This window comes from Brassica rapa, chromosome A08 (assembly GCF_000309985.2).
Source record: "Brassica rapa cultivar Chiifu-401-42 chromosome A08, CAAS_Brap_v3.01, whole genome shotgun sequence".
Classification (NCBI taxonomy): Eukaryota; Viridiplantae; Streptophyta; class Magnoliopsida; order Brassicales; family Brassicaceae; genus Brassica; species Brassica rapa.
Genome location: NC_024802.2, coordinates 16,520,996 through 16,539,685, shown reverse-complemented (window position 1 = coordinate 16,539,685; position 18,690 = coordinate 16,520,996). Strand labels below are relative to the sequence as shown.

Genomic DNA, 18,690 nt, shown 5'->3' with positions numbered 1-18,690 from the left:
TATTTAGATTTGGAGGTTTGGATTCAGGTTTACTCGGGTTCAGTTTGAGTTTAGTAACATTTCTAAAGCAGATTAAACCAAATATAATTTCGGGGTTTGATCAGATTTTTGGTTTGAATTTTTTTTTTTGTATTTAATTAAACCCGAAAACTAAATAAAGAACAAATGAAATAAAGACCAAAAATCAAAAATGAGAAATGCTCTTTGTCGCTATTTTTTTTGGTTCTAGCGTAATTTTTTGACCAACAGAATTAGAGAGTGAAAAAAATAAAACTAGAACACAAAATTTAAAATAGCTATAAACACATTATATCCGAAAAATCAAAAGCGAAAACACATCAAACTTTGACGAAGAACGAAAAGAACCAAATACAAAAATATAATAAACTAAGTATTTAAGTTAGTTATTTATGTAATATATACTTATTTAAAATATTCAATGAAATAATAGAGTATTTTAGATACTTTATTCGAGATTAAGTTCGGGTTTAGTATGAATGTTCTTTTGAAATTTTAATTTTTTTTGAATTTTTTCAGATATTCATTCGAATTCGGATTCGGTCGAGGTAAAATCCATAACTCAAATACCATAGAACAAATTGTATTTGGTATTTATGTTGGATTTAGTTTGGTTCAGATTCATTTACGGGGTCAAATTTGATTTGATTTTTCGGTCTTTTAAACCACCCTTACTCAAAACTATTTTTTATTATTGTACTTTTCATTATCATTATTTCATCTATACAAAATTAAATTTGTTTTTCATTGTGAACAAAAAAAATCGTTTGCATGTCGGCACTAACTATAATTTTTGTTTCATTGTCGCAAATTCTTGCGATTAGTCATATCGATTTATTGCATTCCAGAATATTTTAAATTTTTAGTCACTACTTTTTCTAACAATTTAAAATTGTAACTTAACTAGTCGCGCGATCAAGTCACACAACATCAAAACAAACAACAACAGATGTCCTACGATTGATTGCCAGAACAAGCAAACACATGTATCTTCTAGCTATTTTTTTTGTTTGAGAAAGATGTCTTCTATATTTTTGTATTAGAGATATCAATCTTCCAGCCGTAAGAGTATGTCTTGCTGGTTAATACTTCTAATTTTAAGAGTTAGGTTGTTCTAAGCTCACATTTGATACATCATAAGATATATATGTGTGGTTAAATCAGGACTCTAGTAAAAAATATCAATTTTTATCAACCGCTAGATCAATGAATCACAAATTCATTTTTATAAATCATATATTATACTATATATATATATATCATTCAGATCAATTTTCATGTAAGTTTAGTAAAATAGTTTATGGATTTAGATGTAAGCTTATCTATTCGTTTAGTTTTGACTCGAGTTAGATATTACATGTCTAGCAAAATTGAAACTTAATACAATTTGACCTGTCCACTCACTATCTATTGGCTCATAGAAAAAATCTTATTTTTCTAGTTAAGTATATTTGTTACCTGCTTTTCTTGTTAATTCAAAGCTTAGCCAGATATTTGTTTTTTTTTGACTTTCCTATTTTTCTAATTAACTTTATTTGTTACTTTTCTTATTAATTCAAAGCTTATCCTAAAATATTTGGTTAGATTTAGTTTTAGCTAATGATATCTTGATGTAGGAGTAATGTATATTAAACTATTAATGTAACTTTATAAAAACAGTTTGGGACTTTTGTTTGGTAAAATGCTTTACATAACAACATTTATATATACATGAAATATTAAAAAAAAACATTTTAAATATCTTTTGTAACAAAATTAAAACATGCAATAAAATCCAATGTTACAACAACTTGTTACGTTCATCGTGAATGTAATACAAAACTTCACAATAATTTAATTTTGAATGCAATACAACAACTCTTTAATAATTTAATTTTCATCAGGAAGGTTTTCCATTAAATAAATTATGTATTATGAGAAAAAAATTAAGGAAATAAAAAGGACAATCAAAAACAGGAAACTCAAATCTTTTCCGTGTTCTTATATGACACCGAGTCATATTAGAACTCTAATGTCAAAAGTCAAAGTAACTCCTAGTTAGGTTTTGGTGCACCTATTCCCGTTTAATCTTGGACTTTGTTTAACAAGAAAATAAACCACACACACATATAAATATGGATGTCTCCACAAACATCTTATTCTTACATTAAATTCGATCTTGAGATTTGGAAAAAGAAGATGATTTCGCAGAAGACGATAGCTTCGTGGATGATATGTTTCCTTCTGTTGCTTCTTCTTCCGATAGCTTTTTCTGAGCCGACAAGGTCAGTTTATCTTTTGATCTTCGTGATATGTTACGTTACGGTCAAGCATACACATACACATATATGTATGCGCACAAAGTATACATGTTTCTCAAATCTCATGCATATTACGTTTTTTTATCACGCATGAGTTTGAAGATATTATAAACTTTGACATATAAAATTTGATTAACCAAAAGGTCCTTGAAGGTTATTCAGTTATTTATTTGTGTCTAGCTAACATTCGAAACAAACCTTCAATGCATTATAATTAACTCAATTAATTGTAAGTATGTGTACTGAGCGTTTTCAATTCAGTTCATTAACGTTATTTATTTGTTATTATTGAACTTCTACAGAAACTTAAAGGGAACAAATGCAAGAGCTCCAACAGTGCAGCAGATAAGAAACAAAGAGGTATGTACACCATGTCTTCAATCAATAATAGTAGAAAATATCATGCATATATACATTAAGAGCTGAAAAAATAACTAATATAAATTACTTATTTCTTTCAGGTGATAGTGGACAATGGAATTGTGAGAGTGACTTTCTCGAATCCTGAAGGATTAATAACTGGGATCAAATACAATGAAATCGGCAATGTTCTTAATCCACATCTCCGAGCTCGAGGGTAATTAATTTCAGCAATTTTGTATTGTAGTAATCAAATAATATATGAAAATTGTCCTGCTTACTTATTTCTGGTGTAATGTTTATCAGGTACTGGGACATAACATGGCAAACAGAAAACAACAGTCTCCCAAAGTTGGACAGGTAATTAACTATTTAATTTAATAATTTGTCTAGAATTGTCAGTTGAACATGTTCACATTTGTAGAGCATGTATCAATTGGTTTGATAATTTATTTTCAAGAATAATATAGCCTTTTTGTAATTTACGAAGCTATTTTATCTTTGTTCAACAGAATCGAAGGAACCAACTTTAGAATCATAACTCAAAACGAAGAACAAGTGGAGATTTCTTTCTCCCGAACATGGAATGGTGGTTCTGATCATATTCCATTAAACGTAGACAAGAGGTATATTATACGAACAAATACTTCAGGAATCTACACTTATGGAATTTTTGAGAGACAACCCGAATGGCCAGAAGTGGAGATGGCTCAAATTCGAGTCGCATTTAAACTCAACCCTGATAGGTATTTTATATGTTTTCATTATAAGAGAATCGATGATATTGTTATTTGTTTGAATAACAAAGTTTATTAAAAATTGGTGTAAATATGTTTGTAGATTCCATTACATGGTGGTGGCGGATAATCGGCAAAGACAAATGCCAACAGACGATGACCGTGACATTAACAGTGGCCGTGCCAAGCCCCTTGCGTACAAAGAGGCTGTACAATTGACTAATCCTCATAACCAAATGTTCAAAAACCAGGTAATTAGTTTTTATATATAATTAAAAAGCTCTAAAACTGAATATATGATAGACAAGGATTAGAAATCTGTAAACTTAACTCGAGTATTGAACATTCAACTTGAATAATATTAGGTGGATGATAAATACCAGTACTCCTGTGAGGTCAAGGACAACAAGGTGCATGGTTGGATATCGACCAACTCCAATGTTGGTTTCTGGCTCATCTCACCGAGCGGTGAATACCGCTCTGGTGGACCGGTCAAACAGGAGCTCACGTCTCACGTCGGTCCCACGACCCTCACGGTAAGGATTGATCCAAAACTAATTAATCTTAATTTTCAAAATTAATTAGAAAAGAATAGTTTTTAATCTTGTAATAATGCAGACCTTTATAAGCCAGCATTATGTTGGTCCGGACATGGAGACATGGTACAAAACTGGTGAAGCGTGGAAAAAGGTCTTGGGACCTGTATTCATCTACTTAAACTCTGATTCCACCCGCAATAATCTACAACATTTGTTATGGGAAGATGCTAAACGACAGGTTTACTATAGTTTTGTTATAATCTTTATTTTAATACGTAACTTATTAAAGAAGAGACGTTAATCTCGTTTTCTTAATCTTCAGACCGAACAAGAAGTTGAAGCATGGCCGTACGGTTTTGTAGCGTCCTCTGACTTTCCTACTCGTCAAGAAAGAGGAACCATTACCGGTCGACTCTTTGTCAACGACAGGTATATTTACATACACAAGTCCAAAATAATATTAATAAATATTTACTTTTGACTTTTTATAATGTTTAAAATCTTGGGAAACGTTTTCAAGGTTCTTGGCTCCGGCAGGATATGCATACATCGGTTTAGCACCGCCAGGAGAAGCTGGTTCATGGCAAACAAATACTAAGGTCTATCATTGTTACACTTTGACGTCTTTTCTTTAATTTTGATTTAACTTTAGTTTAACAAAATCATTAAATTACATGCGTTGATCGTTAAATATTATTTTGTGTTTATGCAGGGATACCAATTTTGGACACAGACCAACGAAACCGGCTATTTCACCATTGATAACGTTAGACCGGGAACGTATAATCTATACGGATGGGTTCATGGTTTTATCGGAGACTTCAAATACCAAAACCTAGTTAACGTAGCTGCAGGTTCAGAGATAAGTCTTGATAGAGTTGTGTTCCAGCCTCCTAGGAATGGTCCAACGTTATGGGAGATTGGTGTACCGGACCGAACCGCCAGAGAATACTTTGTACCGGAACCATACGAGAATACAATGAACCCGTTATACTTAAACCACACTGACAAGTAAGTCTTTAACCGTCATGATCCAAGTTAACACTGTTCCGAAACCGGTTTTTGGTACTAATGATTCCGGTTTTGCTGTTTGCTCCACAGGTTTAGGCAGTATGGGTTATGGCAACGTTACACGGAGTTATATCCAAACCATGATCTCGTCTACACAGTTGGAGTTAGTAACTATAGTCAAGACTGGTTCTACGCTCACGTCACAAGGTAAAAACAAATCATATAAACAAAAAAGTTTTATAGAATTTCAAGTATTTCGAAATTAATATTCAATTCTTTTTACTGCAGGAACATTGGTGGTTCGACCTATGTACCAGCGACATGGCAGATTGTTTTTGAACTTCCATATGTGAACTGGCGAGGTAGCTACACATTGCAAATAGCTTTAGCTTCGGCTGCACGGGCTAACTTAAAAGTACGGTTCAACAACGAATACTCTCGGCCATTGTTATCTGCGGGTGTCGGAAGAGATAATGCTATAGCAAGACATGGAATCCATGGAGCCTACCATCTTTATAGCATTGATGTACCTGGAAGGTTACTAAGAACCGGGACCAACACAATCTATCTACGTCAGTCTAAAGCGGTGGGGCCGTTTGAAGGTCTTATGTATGATTACATTCGTCTTGAAGAGCCTTCTACAGCTTAGATTCATACTAGACATTATATAATATTTGATTTTTTTTCATTGATTTCTTTTATACAATTGTTAGGAGATTATATCTTGCATAGTCCTAAAGATTTTAATAAAAAAAAAATTAGAAGAGAGAAAGTGTGTAAGATTCTTAAACTTATAGGTTTTAAGAAACTATTAGTATACTCAAAGGACACTTGTCAATCTATTAAGAAGGAAAAATGATTTAATTGGTTTTAAGAAGATAAAAAATAAAAAAATAATTATAATATTAATATTTTTTTTTAATTTTAGGAACTTACATTGTTTCTTACTGATGGAGGTGCTTTTAAAGATTTACTGATTTTGAGATGTTTCTTTTAAGATACTATTTATGAAACTGATTTGGATTTGTAATAAGTATTCAAGTTTATATTTTGGTTCTTACAAACCGGAACAGATTAAAGCATGAATAGAGCAATTCTCAGGGTTTGAACTAAAAGCCCATTATATTAAAAAACTAGGGCCAATAACATAACTTCTCAGGCTCTGTTTCTATCTTCTCTTCTTCTTCCTCTGTATCTCTTTCATGGAGAAAACAGCTTTAATCTACATGAAACAGCTTTAAACAGCTTTAATATACATGAAATATTAAAAAACAAAATTTTAAATATCTTTTGTAACAAAATTAAAACATGCAATAAAATCCAATGTTACAACAACTTGTTACGTTCATCGTGAATGTAATACAAAACTTCACAATAATTTAATTTTGAATGCAATACAACAACTCTTTACTAATTTAATTTTCATCAGGAAGGTTTTCCATTAAATAAATTATGTATTATGAGAAAAAATAAGGAAATAAAAAGGACAATCAAAAACAGGAAACTCAAATCTTTTCCGTGTTCTTATATGACACCGAGTCATATTAGAACTCTAATGTCATAAGTCAAAGTAACTCCGATCCTAGTTAGGTTTTGGTGCACCTATTCCCGTTTAGTCTTGGACTTTGTTTAACAAGAAAATAAACCACACATATAAATATGGATGTCTCCGCAAACATATTATTCTTACATTAAATTCGATCTTGAGATTTGGAAAAAGAAGATGATTTCGCAGAAGACGATAGCTTCGTGGATGATATGTTTCCTTCTGTTGCTTCTTCTTCCGATAGCTTTTTCTGAGCCGACAAGGTCAGTTTATCTTTTGATCTTCGTGATATGTTACGTTACGGTCAAGCATACACATACACATATATGTATGCGCACAAAGTATACATGTTTCTCAAATCTCATGCATATTACGTTTGTTTTAGCACGCATGAGTTTGAAGATATTATAAACTTTGACATAGAAAATTTGATTAACCAAAAGGTCCTTGAAGGTTATTCAGTTCTTTATTTGTGTCTAGCTAACATTCGAAACAAACCTTCAATGCGTTATAATTAACTCAATTAATTGTAAGTATGTGTACTGAGCGTTTTCAATTCAGTTCATTAACGTTATTTATTTGTTATTATTGAACTTCTACAGAAACTTAAAGGGAACAAATGCAAGAGCTCCAACAGTGCAGCAGATAAGAAACAAAGAGGTATGTACACCATGTCTTCAATCAATAATAGTAGAAAATATCATGCATATATACATTAAGAGCTGAAAAAATAACTAATATAAATTACTTATTTCTTTCAGGTGATAGTGGACAATGGAATTGTGAGAGTGACTTTCTCGAATCCTAAAGGATTAATAACTGGGATCAAATACAATGAAATCGGCAATGTTCTTAATCCATATCTCCGAGCTCGAGGGTAAATAATTTCAGCAATTTTATATTGTAATAATCAAATAATATATGAAAATTGTCCTGCTTACTTAATTCTGCTGTAATGTTTATCAGGTACTGGGACATAACATGGCAAACAGAAAACAACAGTCTCCCAAAGCTGGATAGGTAATTAACTATTTAATTTAATAATTTGTCTAGAATTGTCAGTTGAACATGTTCACATTTGTACAGCATGTATCAATTGGTTTGATAATTTATTTTCAAGAATAATATAGCCTTTTTGTAATTTACGAAGCTATTTTATCTTTGTTCAACAGAATCGAAGGAACCAACTTTAGAATCATAACTCAAAACGAAGAACAAGTGGAGATTTCTTTCTCCCGAACATGGAATGGTGGTTCTGATCATATTCCATTAAACGTAGACAAGAGGTATATTATACGTACGAATACTTCAGGAATCTACACTTATGGAATTTTTGAGAGACAACCCGAATGGCCAGAAGTGGAGATGGGTCTAATTCGAGTCGCATTCAAACTCAACCCTGATAGGTATTTTTATATGTTTTCTTTATAAGAGAATCGATGATATTCATGTTATTTGTTTGAATAATAAAGTTTATTAAAAATTGGTGTAAATATGTTTGTAGATTCCATTACATGGTGGTGGCAGATAATCGGCAAAGACAAATGCCAACAGACGATGACCGTGACATCCACAGTGGCCGTGCCAAGCCCCTTGCTTACAAAGAGGCTGTCAAATTGACTAATCCTCACAACCATATGTTCAAAAACCAGGTAATTAGTTTTTATATACAATTAAAAAGCTCTAAAACTGAATATATGATAGACAAGGATTAGAAATCTTTAAACTTAACTCGAGTATTGAACATTTAAATTGAATAATATTAGGTGGATGATAAATACCAGTACTCATGTGAGGTCAAGGACAACAAGGTGCATGGTTGGATATCGACCAAGTCCAATGTTGGTTTCTGGCTCATCTCACCGAGCGGTGAATACCGCTCTGGTGGACCGGTCAAACAGGGGCTCACGTCTCACGTCGGTCCCACGACCCTCACGGTAAGGATTGATCCAAAACTAATTAATCTTAATTTTCAAAATTAATTAGAAAATAATAGTTTTTAATCTTGTAATAATGCAGACCTTTATAAGCCAGCATTATGTTGGTCCGGACATGGAGACAAGGTACAAAACTGGTGAAGCGTGGAAAAAGGTCTTGGGACCTGTATTCATCTACTTAAACTCTGATTCCACCCGCAATAATCTACAACATTTGTTATGGGAAGATGCTAAACGACAGGTTTACTATAGTTTTGTTATAATCTTTATTTTAATACGTAACTTATTAAAGAAGAGACGTTAATCTCGTTTTCTTAATCTTCAGACCGAACAAGAAGTTGAAGCATGGCCGTACGGTTTTGTAGCGTCCTCTGACTTTCCTACTCGTCAAGAAAGAGGAACCATTACCGGTCGACTCTTTGTCAACGACAGGTATATTTACATACACAAGTCCAAAATAATATTAATAAATATTTACTTTTGACTTTTTATAATGTTTAAAATCTTGGGAAACGTTTTCAAGGTTCTTGGCTCCGGCAGGATATGCATACATCGGTTTAGCACCGCCAGGAGAAGCTGGTTCATGGCAAACAAATACTAAGGTCTATCATTGTTACACTTTGACGTCTTTTCTTTAATTTTGATTTAACTTTAGTTTAACAAAATCATTAAATTACATGCGTTGATCGTTAAATATTATTTTGTGTTTATGCAGGGATACCAATTTTGGACACAGACCAACGAAACCGGCTATTTCACCATTGATAACGTTAGACCGGGAACGTATAATCTATACGGATGGGTTCATGGTTTTATCGGAGACTTCAAATACCAAAACCTAGTTAACGTAGCTGCAGGTTCAGAGATAAGTCTTGATAGAGTTGTGTTCCAGCCTCCTAGGAATGGTCCAACGTTATGGGAGATTGGTGTACCGGACCGAACCGCCAGAGAATACTTTGTACCGGAACCATACGAGAATACAATGAACCCGTTATACTTAAACCACACTGACAAGTAAGTCTTTAACCGTCATGATCCAAGTTAACACTGTTCCGAAACCGGTTTTTGGTACTAATGATTCCGGTTTTGCTGTTTGCTCCACAGGTTTAGGCAGTATGGGTTATGGCAACGTTACACGGAGTTATATCCAAACCATGATCTCGTCTACACAGTTGGAGTTAGTAACTATAGTCAAGACTGGTTCTACGCTCACGTCACAAGGTAAAAACAAATCATATAAACAAAAAAGTTTTATAGAATTTCAAGTATTTCGAAATTAATATTCAATTCTTTTTACTGCAGGAACATTGGTGGTTCGACCTATGTACCAGCGACATGGCAGATTGTTTTTGAACTTCCATATGTGAACTGGCGAGGTAGCTACACATTGCAAATAGCTTTAGCTTCGGCTGCACGGGCTAACTTAAAAGTACGGTTCAACAACGAATACTCTCGGCCATTGTTATCTGCGGGTGTCGGAAGAGATAATGCTATAGCAAGACATGGAATCCATGGAGCCTACCATCTTTATAGCATTGATGTACCTGGAAGGTTACTAAGAACCGGGACCAACACAATCTATCTACGTCAGTCTAAAGCGGTGGGGCCGTTTGAAGGTCTTATGTATGATTACATTCGTCTTGAAGAGCCTTCTACAGCTTAGATTCATACTAGACATTATATAATATTTGATTTTTTTTCATTGATTTCTTTTATACAATTGTTAGGAGATTATATCTTGCATAGTCCTAAAGATTTTAATAAAAAAAAAAATTAGAAGAGAGAAAGTGTGTAAGATTCTTAAACTTATAGGTTTTAAGAAACTATTAGTATACTCAAAGGACACTTGTCAATCTATTAAGAAGGAAAAATGATTTAATTGGTTTTAAGAAGATAAAAAATAAAAAAATAATTATAATATTAATATTTTTTTTTAATTTTAGGAACTTACATTGTTTCTTACTGATGGAGGTGCTTTTAAAGATTTACTGATTTTGAGATGTTTCTTTTAAGATACTATTTATGAAACTGATTTGGATTTGTAATAAGTATTCAAGTTTATATTTTGGTTCTTACAAACCGGAACAGATTAAAGCATGAATAGAGCAATTCTCAGGGTTTGAACTAAAAGCCCATTATATTAAAAAACTAGGGCCAATAACATAACTTCTCAGGCTCTGTTTCTATCTTCTCTTCTTCTTCCTCTGTATCTCTTTCATGGAGAAAACAGCTTTAATCTACATGAAACAGCTTTAAACAGCTTTAATATACATGAAATATTAAAAAACAAAATTTTAAATATCTTTTGTAACAAAATTAAAACATGCAATAAAATCCAATGTTACAACAACTTGTTACGTTCATCGTGAATGTAATACAAAACTTCACAATAATTTAATTTTGAATGCAATACAACAACTCTTTACTAATTTAATTTTCATCAGGAAGGTTTTCCATTAAATAAATTATGTATTATGAGAAAAAATAAGGAAATAAAAAGGACAATCAAAAACAGGAAACTCAAATCTTTTCCGTGTTCTTATATGACACCGAGTCATATTAGAACTCTAATGTCATAAGTCAAAGTAACTCCGATCCTAGTTAGGTTTTGGTGCACCTATTCCCGTTTAGTCTTGGACTTTGTTTAACAAGAAAATAAACCACACATATAAATATGGATGTCTCCGCAAACATATTATTCTTACATTAAATTCGATCTTGAGATTTGGAAAAAGAAGATGATTTCGCAGAAGACGATAGCTTCGTGGATGATATGTTTCCTTCTGTTGCTTCTTCTTCCGATAGCTTTTTCTGAGCCGACAAGGTCAGTTTATCTTTTGATCTTCGTGATATGTTACGTTACGGTCAAGCATACACATACACATATATGTATGCGCACAAAGTATACATGTTTCTCAAATCTCATGCATATTACGTTTGTTTTAGCACGCATGAGTTTGAAGATATTATAAACTTTGACATAGAAAATTTGATTAACCAAAAGGTCCTTGAAGGTTATTCAGTTCTTTATTTGTGTCTAGCTAACATTCGAAACAAACCTTCAATGCGTTATAATTAACTCAATTAATTGTAAGTATGTGTACTGAGCGTTTTCAATTCAGTTCATTAACGTTATTTATTTGTTATTATTGAACTTCTACAGAAACTTAAAGGGAACAAATGCAAGAGCTCCAACAGTGCAGCAGATAAGAAACAAAGAGGTATGTACACCATGTCTTCAATCAATAATAGTAGAAAATATCATGCATATATACATTAAGAGCTGAAAAAATAACTAATATAAATTACTTATTTCTTTCAGGTGATAGTGGACAATGGAATTGTGAGAGTGACTTTCTCGAATCCTAAAGGATTAATAACTGGGATCAAATACAATGAAATCGGCAATGTTCTTAATCCATATCTCCGAGCTCGAGGGTAAATAATTTCAGCAATTTTATATTGTAATAATCAAATAATATATGAAAATTGTCCTGCTTACTTAATTCTGCTGTAATGTTTATCAGGTACTGGGACATAACATGGCAAACAGAAAACAACAGTCTCCCAAAGCTGGATAGGTAATTAACTATTTAATTTAATAATTTGTCTAGAATTGTCAGTTGAACATGTTCACATTTGTACAGCATGTATCAATTGGTTTGATAATTTATTTTCAAGAATAATATAGCCTTTTTGTAATTTACGAAGCTATTTTATCTTTGTTCAACAGAATCGAAGGAACCAACTTTAGAATCATAACTCAAAACGAAGAACAAGTGGAGATTTCTTTCTCCCGAACATGGAATGGTGGTTCTGATCATATTCCATTAAACGTAGACAAGAGGTATATTATACGTACGAATACTTCAGGAATCTACACTTATGGAATTTTTGAGAGACAACCCGAATGGCCAGAAGTGGAGATGGGTCTAATTCGAGTCGCATTCAAACTCAACCCTGATAGGTATTTTTATATGTTTTCTTTATAAGAGAATCGATGATATTCATGTTATTTGTTTGAATAATAAAGTTTATTAAAAATTGGTGTAAATATGTTTGTAGATTCCATTACATGGTGGTGGCAGATAATCGGCAAAGACAAATGCCAACAGACGATGACCGTGACATCCACAGTGGCCGTGCCAAGCCCCTTGCTTACAAAGAGGCTGTCAAATTGACTAATCCTCACAACCATATGTTCAAAAACCAGGTAATTAGTTTTTATATACAATTAAAAAGCTCTAAAACTGAATATATGATAGACAAGGATTAGAAATCTTTAAACTTAACTCGAGTATTGAACATTTAAATTGAATAATATTAGGTGGATGATAAATACCAGTACTCATGTGAGGTCAAGGACAACAAGGTGCATGGTTGGATATCGACCAAGTCCAATGTTGGTTTCTGGCTCATCTCACCGAGCGGTGAATACCGCTCTGGTGGACCGGTCAAACAGGAGCTCACGTCTCACGTCGGTCCCACGACCCTCACGGTAAGGATTGATCCAAAACTAATTAATCTTAATTTTCAAAATTAATTAGAAAATAATAGTTTTTAATCTTGTAATAATGCAGACCTTTATAAGCCAGCATTATGTTGGTCCGGACATGGAGACAAGGTACAAAACTGGTGAAGCGTGGAAAAAGGTCTTGGGACCTGTATTCATCTACTTAAACTCTGATTCCACCCGCAATAATCTACAACATTTGTTATGGGAAGATGCTAAACGACAGGTTTACTATAGTTTTGTTATAATCTTTATTTTAATACGTAACTTATTAAAGAAGAGACGTTAATCTCGTTTTCTTAATCTTCAGACCGAACAAGAAGTTGAAGCATGGCCGTACGGTTTTGTAGCGTCCTCTGACTTTCCTACTCGTCAAGAAAGAGGAACCATTACCGGTCGACTCTTTGTCAACGACAGGTATATTTACATACACAAGTCCAAAATAATATTAATAAATATTTACTTTTGACTTTTTATAATGTTTAAAATCTTGGGAAACGTTTTCAAGGTTCTTGGCTCCGGCAGGATATGCATACATCGGTTTAGCACCGCCAGGAGAAGCTGGTTCATGGCAAACAAATACTAAGGTCTATCATTGTTACACTTTGACGTCTTTTCTTTAATTTTGATTTAACTTTAGTTTAACAAAATCATTAAATTACATGCGTTGATCGTTAAATATTATTTTGTGTTTATGCAGGGATACCAATTTTGGACACAGACCAACGAAACCGGCTATTTCACCATTGATAACGTTAGACCGGGAACGTATAATCTATACGGATGGGTTCATGGTTTTATCGGAGACTTCAAATACCAAAACCTAGTTAACGTAGCTGCAGGTTCAGAGATAAGTCTTGATAGAGTTGTGTTCCAGCCTCCTAGGAATGGTCCAACGTTATGGGAGATTGGTGTACCGGACCGAACCGCCAGAGAATACTTTGTACCGGAACCATACGAGAATACAATGAACCCGTTATACTTAAACCACACTGACAAGTAAGTCTTTAACCGTCATGATCCCAGTTAACACTGTTCCGAAACCGGTTTTTGGTACTAATGATTCCGGTTTTGCTGTTTGCTCCACAGGTTTAGGCAGTATGGGTTATGGCAACGTTACACGGAGTTATATCCAAACCATGATCTCGTCTACACAGTTGGAGTTAGTAACTATAGTCAAGACTGGTTCTACGCTCACGTCACAAGGTAAAACCAAATCATATAAACAAAAAAGTTTTATAGAATTTCAAGTATTTCGAAATTAATATTCAATTCTTTTTACTGCAGGAACATTGGTGGTTCGACCTATGTACCAGCGACATGGCAGATTGTTTTTGAACTTCCATATGTGAACTGGCGAGGTAGCTACACATTGCAAATAGCTTTAGCTTCGGCTGCACGGGCTAACTTAAAAGTACGGTTCAACAACGAATACTCTCGGCCATTGTTATCTGCGGGTGTCGGAAGAGATAATGCTATAGCAAGACATGGAATCCATGGAGCCTACCATCTTTATAGCATTGATGTACCTGGAAGGTTACTAAGAACCGGGACCAACACAATCTATCTACGTCAGTCTAAAGCGGTGGGGCCGTTTGAAGGTCTTATGTATGATTACATTCGTCTTGAAGAGCCTTCTACAACTTAGATTCATACTAGACATTATATAATACTAGGTCCTTGTCTGCGCTACGCGCAGATAGTATTTTGATTTTTTTTTTCATATTTTTGTACTATTATGTCAATTGTTTAGTTTTATAAAATGTTATGTTTTTACTGTAAATTTGGAATTAAAAATCTAATTTTTACTTACTGTAAAGTAAGTTAATTTTTTTGAATCTTACCACAACACATTATACACGAAGAGAATATAGTTGGTCTTTATATTCTTATTTGGTGTAATATTGAAAATTTTGATGGTTTGTTTAAATAGTTTTTTTAAATTATATTTTAGAATTGATTTTCGTGACTATATTCTATAATTGTCTAAAAAAATTGTTTGTCCCATATAGACATCCACATAAATATGGACTTCTGATGAATTTGTTCATTGGGATATTTAGTTTCACTTTCAACTTTATTCTCTTTTTTGGCACCCTCATGCTAGCTTGTGGGGCTAGCCAACTTGGTGCAAAAGGGTTTACAAAAGATGATTGAGATGCGCGTGATCAGACACCATTTGCTAGGCTATTCGTACGGAATTTTAAAGATCTAGGAATATAGACAATATTTTAATAATATTAAATTTCTATTTTATATTAAAATTTAGTTAGTTTTTCTTATTTTTCATATTTTATTAGGTTTGAGACTTTTAGATAGGTTATTGATTTATTATTAATTTCTAACTGATTCGCTAATGTGTTAATTAAAACAATACCCTTAATGAATTTTATATATAACTAAAAACAAATTTTATTTTAATCATATAAAATTTATATATTATATTAATATTAAATATTTGATTCTAAAATAATATAATAAAATTTTAATTTTTTTAAAAAATAAGATAATTCTTATATATATTTTGTTGCTATCTGAAAACAATATTTTTATTATAAAAGTTAAAAAAATACAAAAAATTATAATTAAATATTATTCAAGAAAAATTATCATTGCACATGGTACAGGAAAACACCTAGTATTACTTGAATTTCAAAAACTATCTGATGCACTGACTTTTGTGACAAATCAAATTTAAGGAACTGGGCAAGAGATTGAGAGGAGGGATGTGGAGAGGTACAAAGAGTCTTCACTTGATGAGTTATAATGGAGCATTGAAGTGCCATTGTTGTAGTCGTAGGAGTTACACCGGTGAAATTGGGTAGACGAACAGATTTGGAGTCGCTGGAGACGTCTGAGGCGAGTAGGCTAAAGAAAAGGAAGCTATAAGTTATACAATGGACTCACTATTTTGATGGATTTGGATAGTTCGAGACCCATCATCTAAACAATTGCGATGACGTGGTAATTTGATTGGTGGGAAATATTTTGTCATATGTGGCACTCCTAAGAAGCTTCAAAATTAGTAGCTTTTATATAGTAGGATTTGATTTTTTTTCATTGATTTCTTTTATACAATTGTTAGGAGATTATATCTTGCATAGTCCTAAAGATTTTAATAAAAAAAAAAAATTAGAAGAGAGAAAGTGTGTAAGATTCTTAAACTTATAGGTTTTAAGAAACTTATAGGTTTTAAGAAACTATTAGTATACTCAAAGGACACTTGTCAATCTATTAAGAAGGAAAAATGATTTAATTGGTTTTAAGAAGATAAAAAATAAAAAAATAATTATAATATTAATATTTTTTTTTAATTTTAGGAACTTACATAGTTTCTTACTGATGGAGGTGCTTTTAAAGATTTACTGATTTTGAGATGTTTCTTTTAAGATACTATTTATGAAACTGATTTGGATTTGTAAGATTCTTAAACTTATAGGTTTTAAGAAACTATTAGTATACTCAAAGGACACTTGTCAATCTATTAAGAAGGAAAAATGATTTAATTGGTTTTAAGAAGATAAAAAATAAAAAAATAATTATAATATTAATATTTTTTTTTAATTTTAGGAACTTACATAGTTTCTTACTGATGGAGGTGCTTTTAAAGATTTACTGATTTTGAGATGTTTCTTTTAAGATACTATTTATGAAACTGATTTGGATTTGTAATAAGTATTCAAGTTTATATTTTGGTTCTTACAAACCGGAACAGATTAAAGCATGAATAGAGCAATTCTCAGGCTTTGTACTAAAAGCCCATTATATTAAAAAACTAGGCCCAATAACATAACTTCTCAGGCTCTGTTTCTATCTTCTCTTCTTCTTCCTCTGTATCTCTTTCATGGAGAAAACAGCTCTTCTGGAGTTGACTAGCCGCTGCACCTCTCTTCGCGTCTTCAAACAGATACAGACTCAGCTAATTTCTCGCCATCTTCTTCGTGACGACTCATTCGTCGATAAAGTCGTGACCTTTTTCGGTAAATCCGCAGACTTCGCATCTTACAGCTGCGTATTCCTCCACAGAATCCTTCCTTCCTCAACCTCTTTCCCGTACAACACGCTCTTATCAAGCTACGCAGTCTGCGATAAACCCAGAGCGACGATCCTTGTTTACCGAACGTTTCTGAGAAATGGGTTTTCACCTGACACGTACACGTTCCCGCCGCTTTTCAAAGCCTGCGGGAAGTTCTCAGGGATCGGAGAAGGGAAACAGATTCATGGAGCTGTGAGGAAGATGGGTTTCTTGAGCGATGTATATGTGCAGAACTCGCTTCTTCATTTCTACGGCACGTGCGGAGATTTAAAGAGTGCGTGCAAGGTGTTCGACGAAATGCCTGTGAGAGATGTGGTTTCGTGGACCGGCGTTATATCGGGTTTCTCGAGGATTGGGTTGTATAAAGAAGCTTTGAGGATGTTTCTAAAGATGGATGTTGAGGCTAATCTGGCTACGTATGTTTGTGCGTTGGTTGCTAGTGGGAGAGTAGGGTGGTTAAGTTTAGGGCAAGGGATCCATGGATTGATAATGAAGAAAGCTTATTTGTTCAGGTTAGAGATTGGTAATGCTCTTATAGATATGTATGTGAAATGTGAGCGGTTGTGTGATGCGAAGAGAGTCTTTGGTGAGCTGCAAGTGAAAGATAAAGTTTCTTGGAACAGTATGATCAGTGGATTGGTTCAGTGTAAAAAGCCTAACGAGGCGATTGAGTTGTTTTTTTCTCTGATGCAAACGTCTTCTGGAGTTAAGCCAGATGGGCATATACTTACAAGTGTTCTCTCTGCATGTGCTAGCTTAGGAGCTGTGGAGTACGGGAGATGGGTTCATGAGTATGTTGTGAGGGCTGGGATCAAATGGGACACGCATATCGGAACAGCGGTTGTTGACATGTATGCGAAATGTGGATGCATCGAAACGGCTTTGGAGGTTTTCAACGGAATCAGAAGCAAGAATGTGTATACTTGGAACGCTCTGTTAGGTGGTTTAGCTATCCATGGACATGGGCATGAGTCTCTTAGATACGTCGAAGAGATGGTTAAGCTCGGTTTTAAGCCCAATGAGGTGACTTTTCTTGCGGTTTTAAACGCGTGCTGCCACACCGGTTTGGTAGATGAAGGGAGAAGATATTTCAATAAGATGAAAACCGGAGAATACAATCTGTCTCCTAAGCTAGAGCATTATGGATGCTTGATCGATATGCTTTGTAGAGCTGGATTGTTAGAGGAAGCGTTGGAGCTTGTTAAATCGATGCCGGTTAAACCGGATGTGCTTATATGTGGAGCTATTCTTAGTGCTTGTAAGAGTAGAGAGACATTAACGGAGCTTCCTAAAGAGATATTGGATAGTTTTTTAGAGATGGAGTTTGAAGATAGTGGCGTTTATGTGTTACTGTCTAACATTTTTGCTGCTAACAGAAGATGGAATGATGTTGCTAAGATTAGGAGATTGATGAAGGTAAAAGGAATCTCAAAGGTTCCAGGATCAAGTGCTATAGACGTTAATTAATTTGGCATAGAACAATGATGATGGATGTATGGTTACGAGAGAAAGTCTTGCATACTTAGCCAGAGTTCATGAGTTTCTCGCTTGTCTCTGCCTAAAGCTTAACTTGTCCTCTTCTACTTCACGTTCTTCTTGGTTCTTCATCTTATTATGTGCATATACAATTTAAAAAAATAAATATATGTTGTCATTTATATGCAGTTACATGGTACATGAATATCACACAAAT

The 18,690-nt window shown here is 33.6% G+C and overlaps 5 protein-coding genes across 5 annotated transcripts in view; 4 read left to right on the top strand and 1 right to left on the bottom strand.

Annotated features, from left to right (window-relative positions):
• Window positions 1-18,690, bottom strand: part of LOC103835100 (probable disease resistance protein RPP1) — a 531,820-nt gene that overhangs the window by 185,439 nt on the left and 327,691 nt on the right. The gene's annotated exons all lie outside the window — the stretch shown is intronic.
• Window positions 442-5,653, top strand: LOC117127273 (rhamnogalacturonate lyase). Its single transcript, XM_033277096.1, has 13 exons — window positions 442-2,282; window positions 2,621-2,678; window positions 2,780-2,895; window positions 2,985-3,038; window positions 3,191-3,424; window positions 3,519-3,666; window positions 3,781-3,951; window positions 4,034-4,192; window positions 4,277-4,383; window positions 4,475-4,553; window positions 4,667-4,965; window positions 5,056-5,172; window positions 5,254-5,653. The coding sequence occupies exons 1-13, from the start codon at window positions 2,137-2,139 to the stop codon at window positions 5,612-5,614; spliced, it is 2,049 nt and encodes a 682-aa protein (XP_033132987.1). The 5' UTR covers window positions 442-2,136; the 3' UTR covers window positions 5,615-5,653.
• LOC103835071 (rhamnogalacturonate lyase) lies at window positions 5,879-10,187 on the top strand. Its single transcript, XM_033277098.1, has 13 exons — window positions 5,879-6,774; window positions 7,114-7,171; window positions 7,273-7,388; window positions 7,478-7,531; window positions 7,684-7,917; window positions 8,016-8,163; window positions 8,278-8,448; window positions 8,531-8,689; window positions 8,774-8,880; window positions 8,972-9,050; window positions 9,164-9,462; window positions 9,553-9,669; window positions 9,751-10,187. The coding sequence occupies exons 1-13, from the start codon at window positions 6,629-6,631 to the stop codon at window positions 10,109-10,111; spliced, it is 2,049 nt and encodes a 682-aa protein (XP_033132989.1). The 5' UTR covers window positions 5,879-6,628; the 3' UTR covers window positions 10,112-10,187.
• On the top strand, window positions 10,548-14,725 carry LOC103835070 (rhamnogalacturonate lyase). Its single transcript, XM_033277097.1, has 13 exons — window positions 10,548-11,272; window positions 11,612-11,669; window positions 11,771-11,886; window positions 11,976-12,029; window positions 12,182-12,415; window positions 12,514-12,661; window positions 12,776-12,946; window positions 13,029-13,187; window positions 13,272-13,378; window positions 13,470-13,548; window positions 13,662-13,960; window positions 14,051-14,167; window positions 14,249-14,725. The coding sequence occupies exons 1-13, from the start codon at window positions 11,127-11,129 to the stop codon at window positions 14,607-14,609; spliced, it is 2,049 nt and encodes a 682-aa protein (XP_033132988.1). The 5' UTR covers window positions 10,548-11,126; the 3' UTR covers window positions 14,610-14,725.
• On the top strand, window positions 16,531-18,665 carry LOC103835066 (pentatricopeptide repeat-containing protein At4g38010). The gene has a single exon (XM_009111164.3). It carries the CDS (start codon window positions 16,806-16,808, stop codon window positions 18,462-18,464), a length of 1,659 nt encoding a protein of 552 aa, XP_009109412.1. The 5' UTR covers window positions 16,531-16,805; the 3' UTR covers window positions 18,465-18,665.

Bases quoted from the DNA above. Each gene is read 5' to 3' on its own strand.
- LOC117127273 (XM_033277096.1), top strand. From the start codon at position 2,137: ATGTCTCCACAAACATCTTATTCTTACATTAAATTCGATCTTGAGATT. The intron at 4,966-5,055 runs GTAAGTCTTTAA...TTTGCTCCACAG, and splicing joins TACTTAAACCACACTGACAA to GTTTAGGCAGTATGGGTTAT. The intron at 5,173-5,253 runs GTAAAAACAAAT...TTTTTACTGCAG, and splicing joins TTCTACGCTCACGTCACAAG to GAACATTGGTGGTTCGACCT.
- LOC103835071 (XM_033277098.1), top strand. From the start codon at position 6,629: ATGTCTCCGCAAACATATTATTCTTACATTAAATTCGATCTTGAGATT. The intron at 7,172-7,272 runs GTATGTACACCA...TATTTCTTTCAG, and splicing joins AGCAGATAAGAAACAAAGAG to GTGATAGTGGACAATGGAAT. The intron at 9,463-9,552 runs GTAAGTCTTTAA...TTTGCTCCACAG, and splicing joins TACTTAAACCACACTGACAA to GTTTAGGCAGTATGGGTTAT.
- LOC103835070 (XM_033277097.1), top strand. From the start codon at position 11,127: ATGTCTCCGCAAACATATTATTCTTACATTAAATTCGATCTTGAGATT. The intron at 12,947-13,028 runs GTAAGGATTGAT...GTAATAATGCAG, and splicing joins TCGGTCCCACGACCCTCACG to ACCTTTATAAGCCAGCATTA. The intron at 13,379-13,469 runs GTATATTTACAT...AACGTTTTCAAG, and splicing joins CGACTCTTTGTCAACGACAG to GTTCTTGGCTCCGGCAGGAT.
- LOC103835066 (XM_009111164.3), top strand. From the start codon at position 16,806: ATGGAGAAAACAGCTCTTCTGGAGTTGACTAGCCGCTGCACCTCTCTT.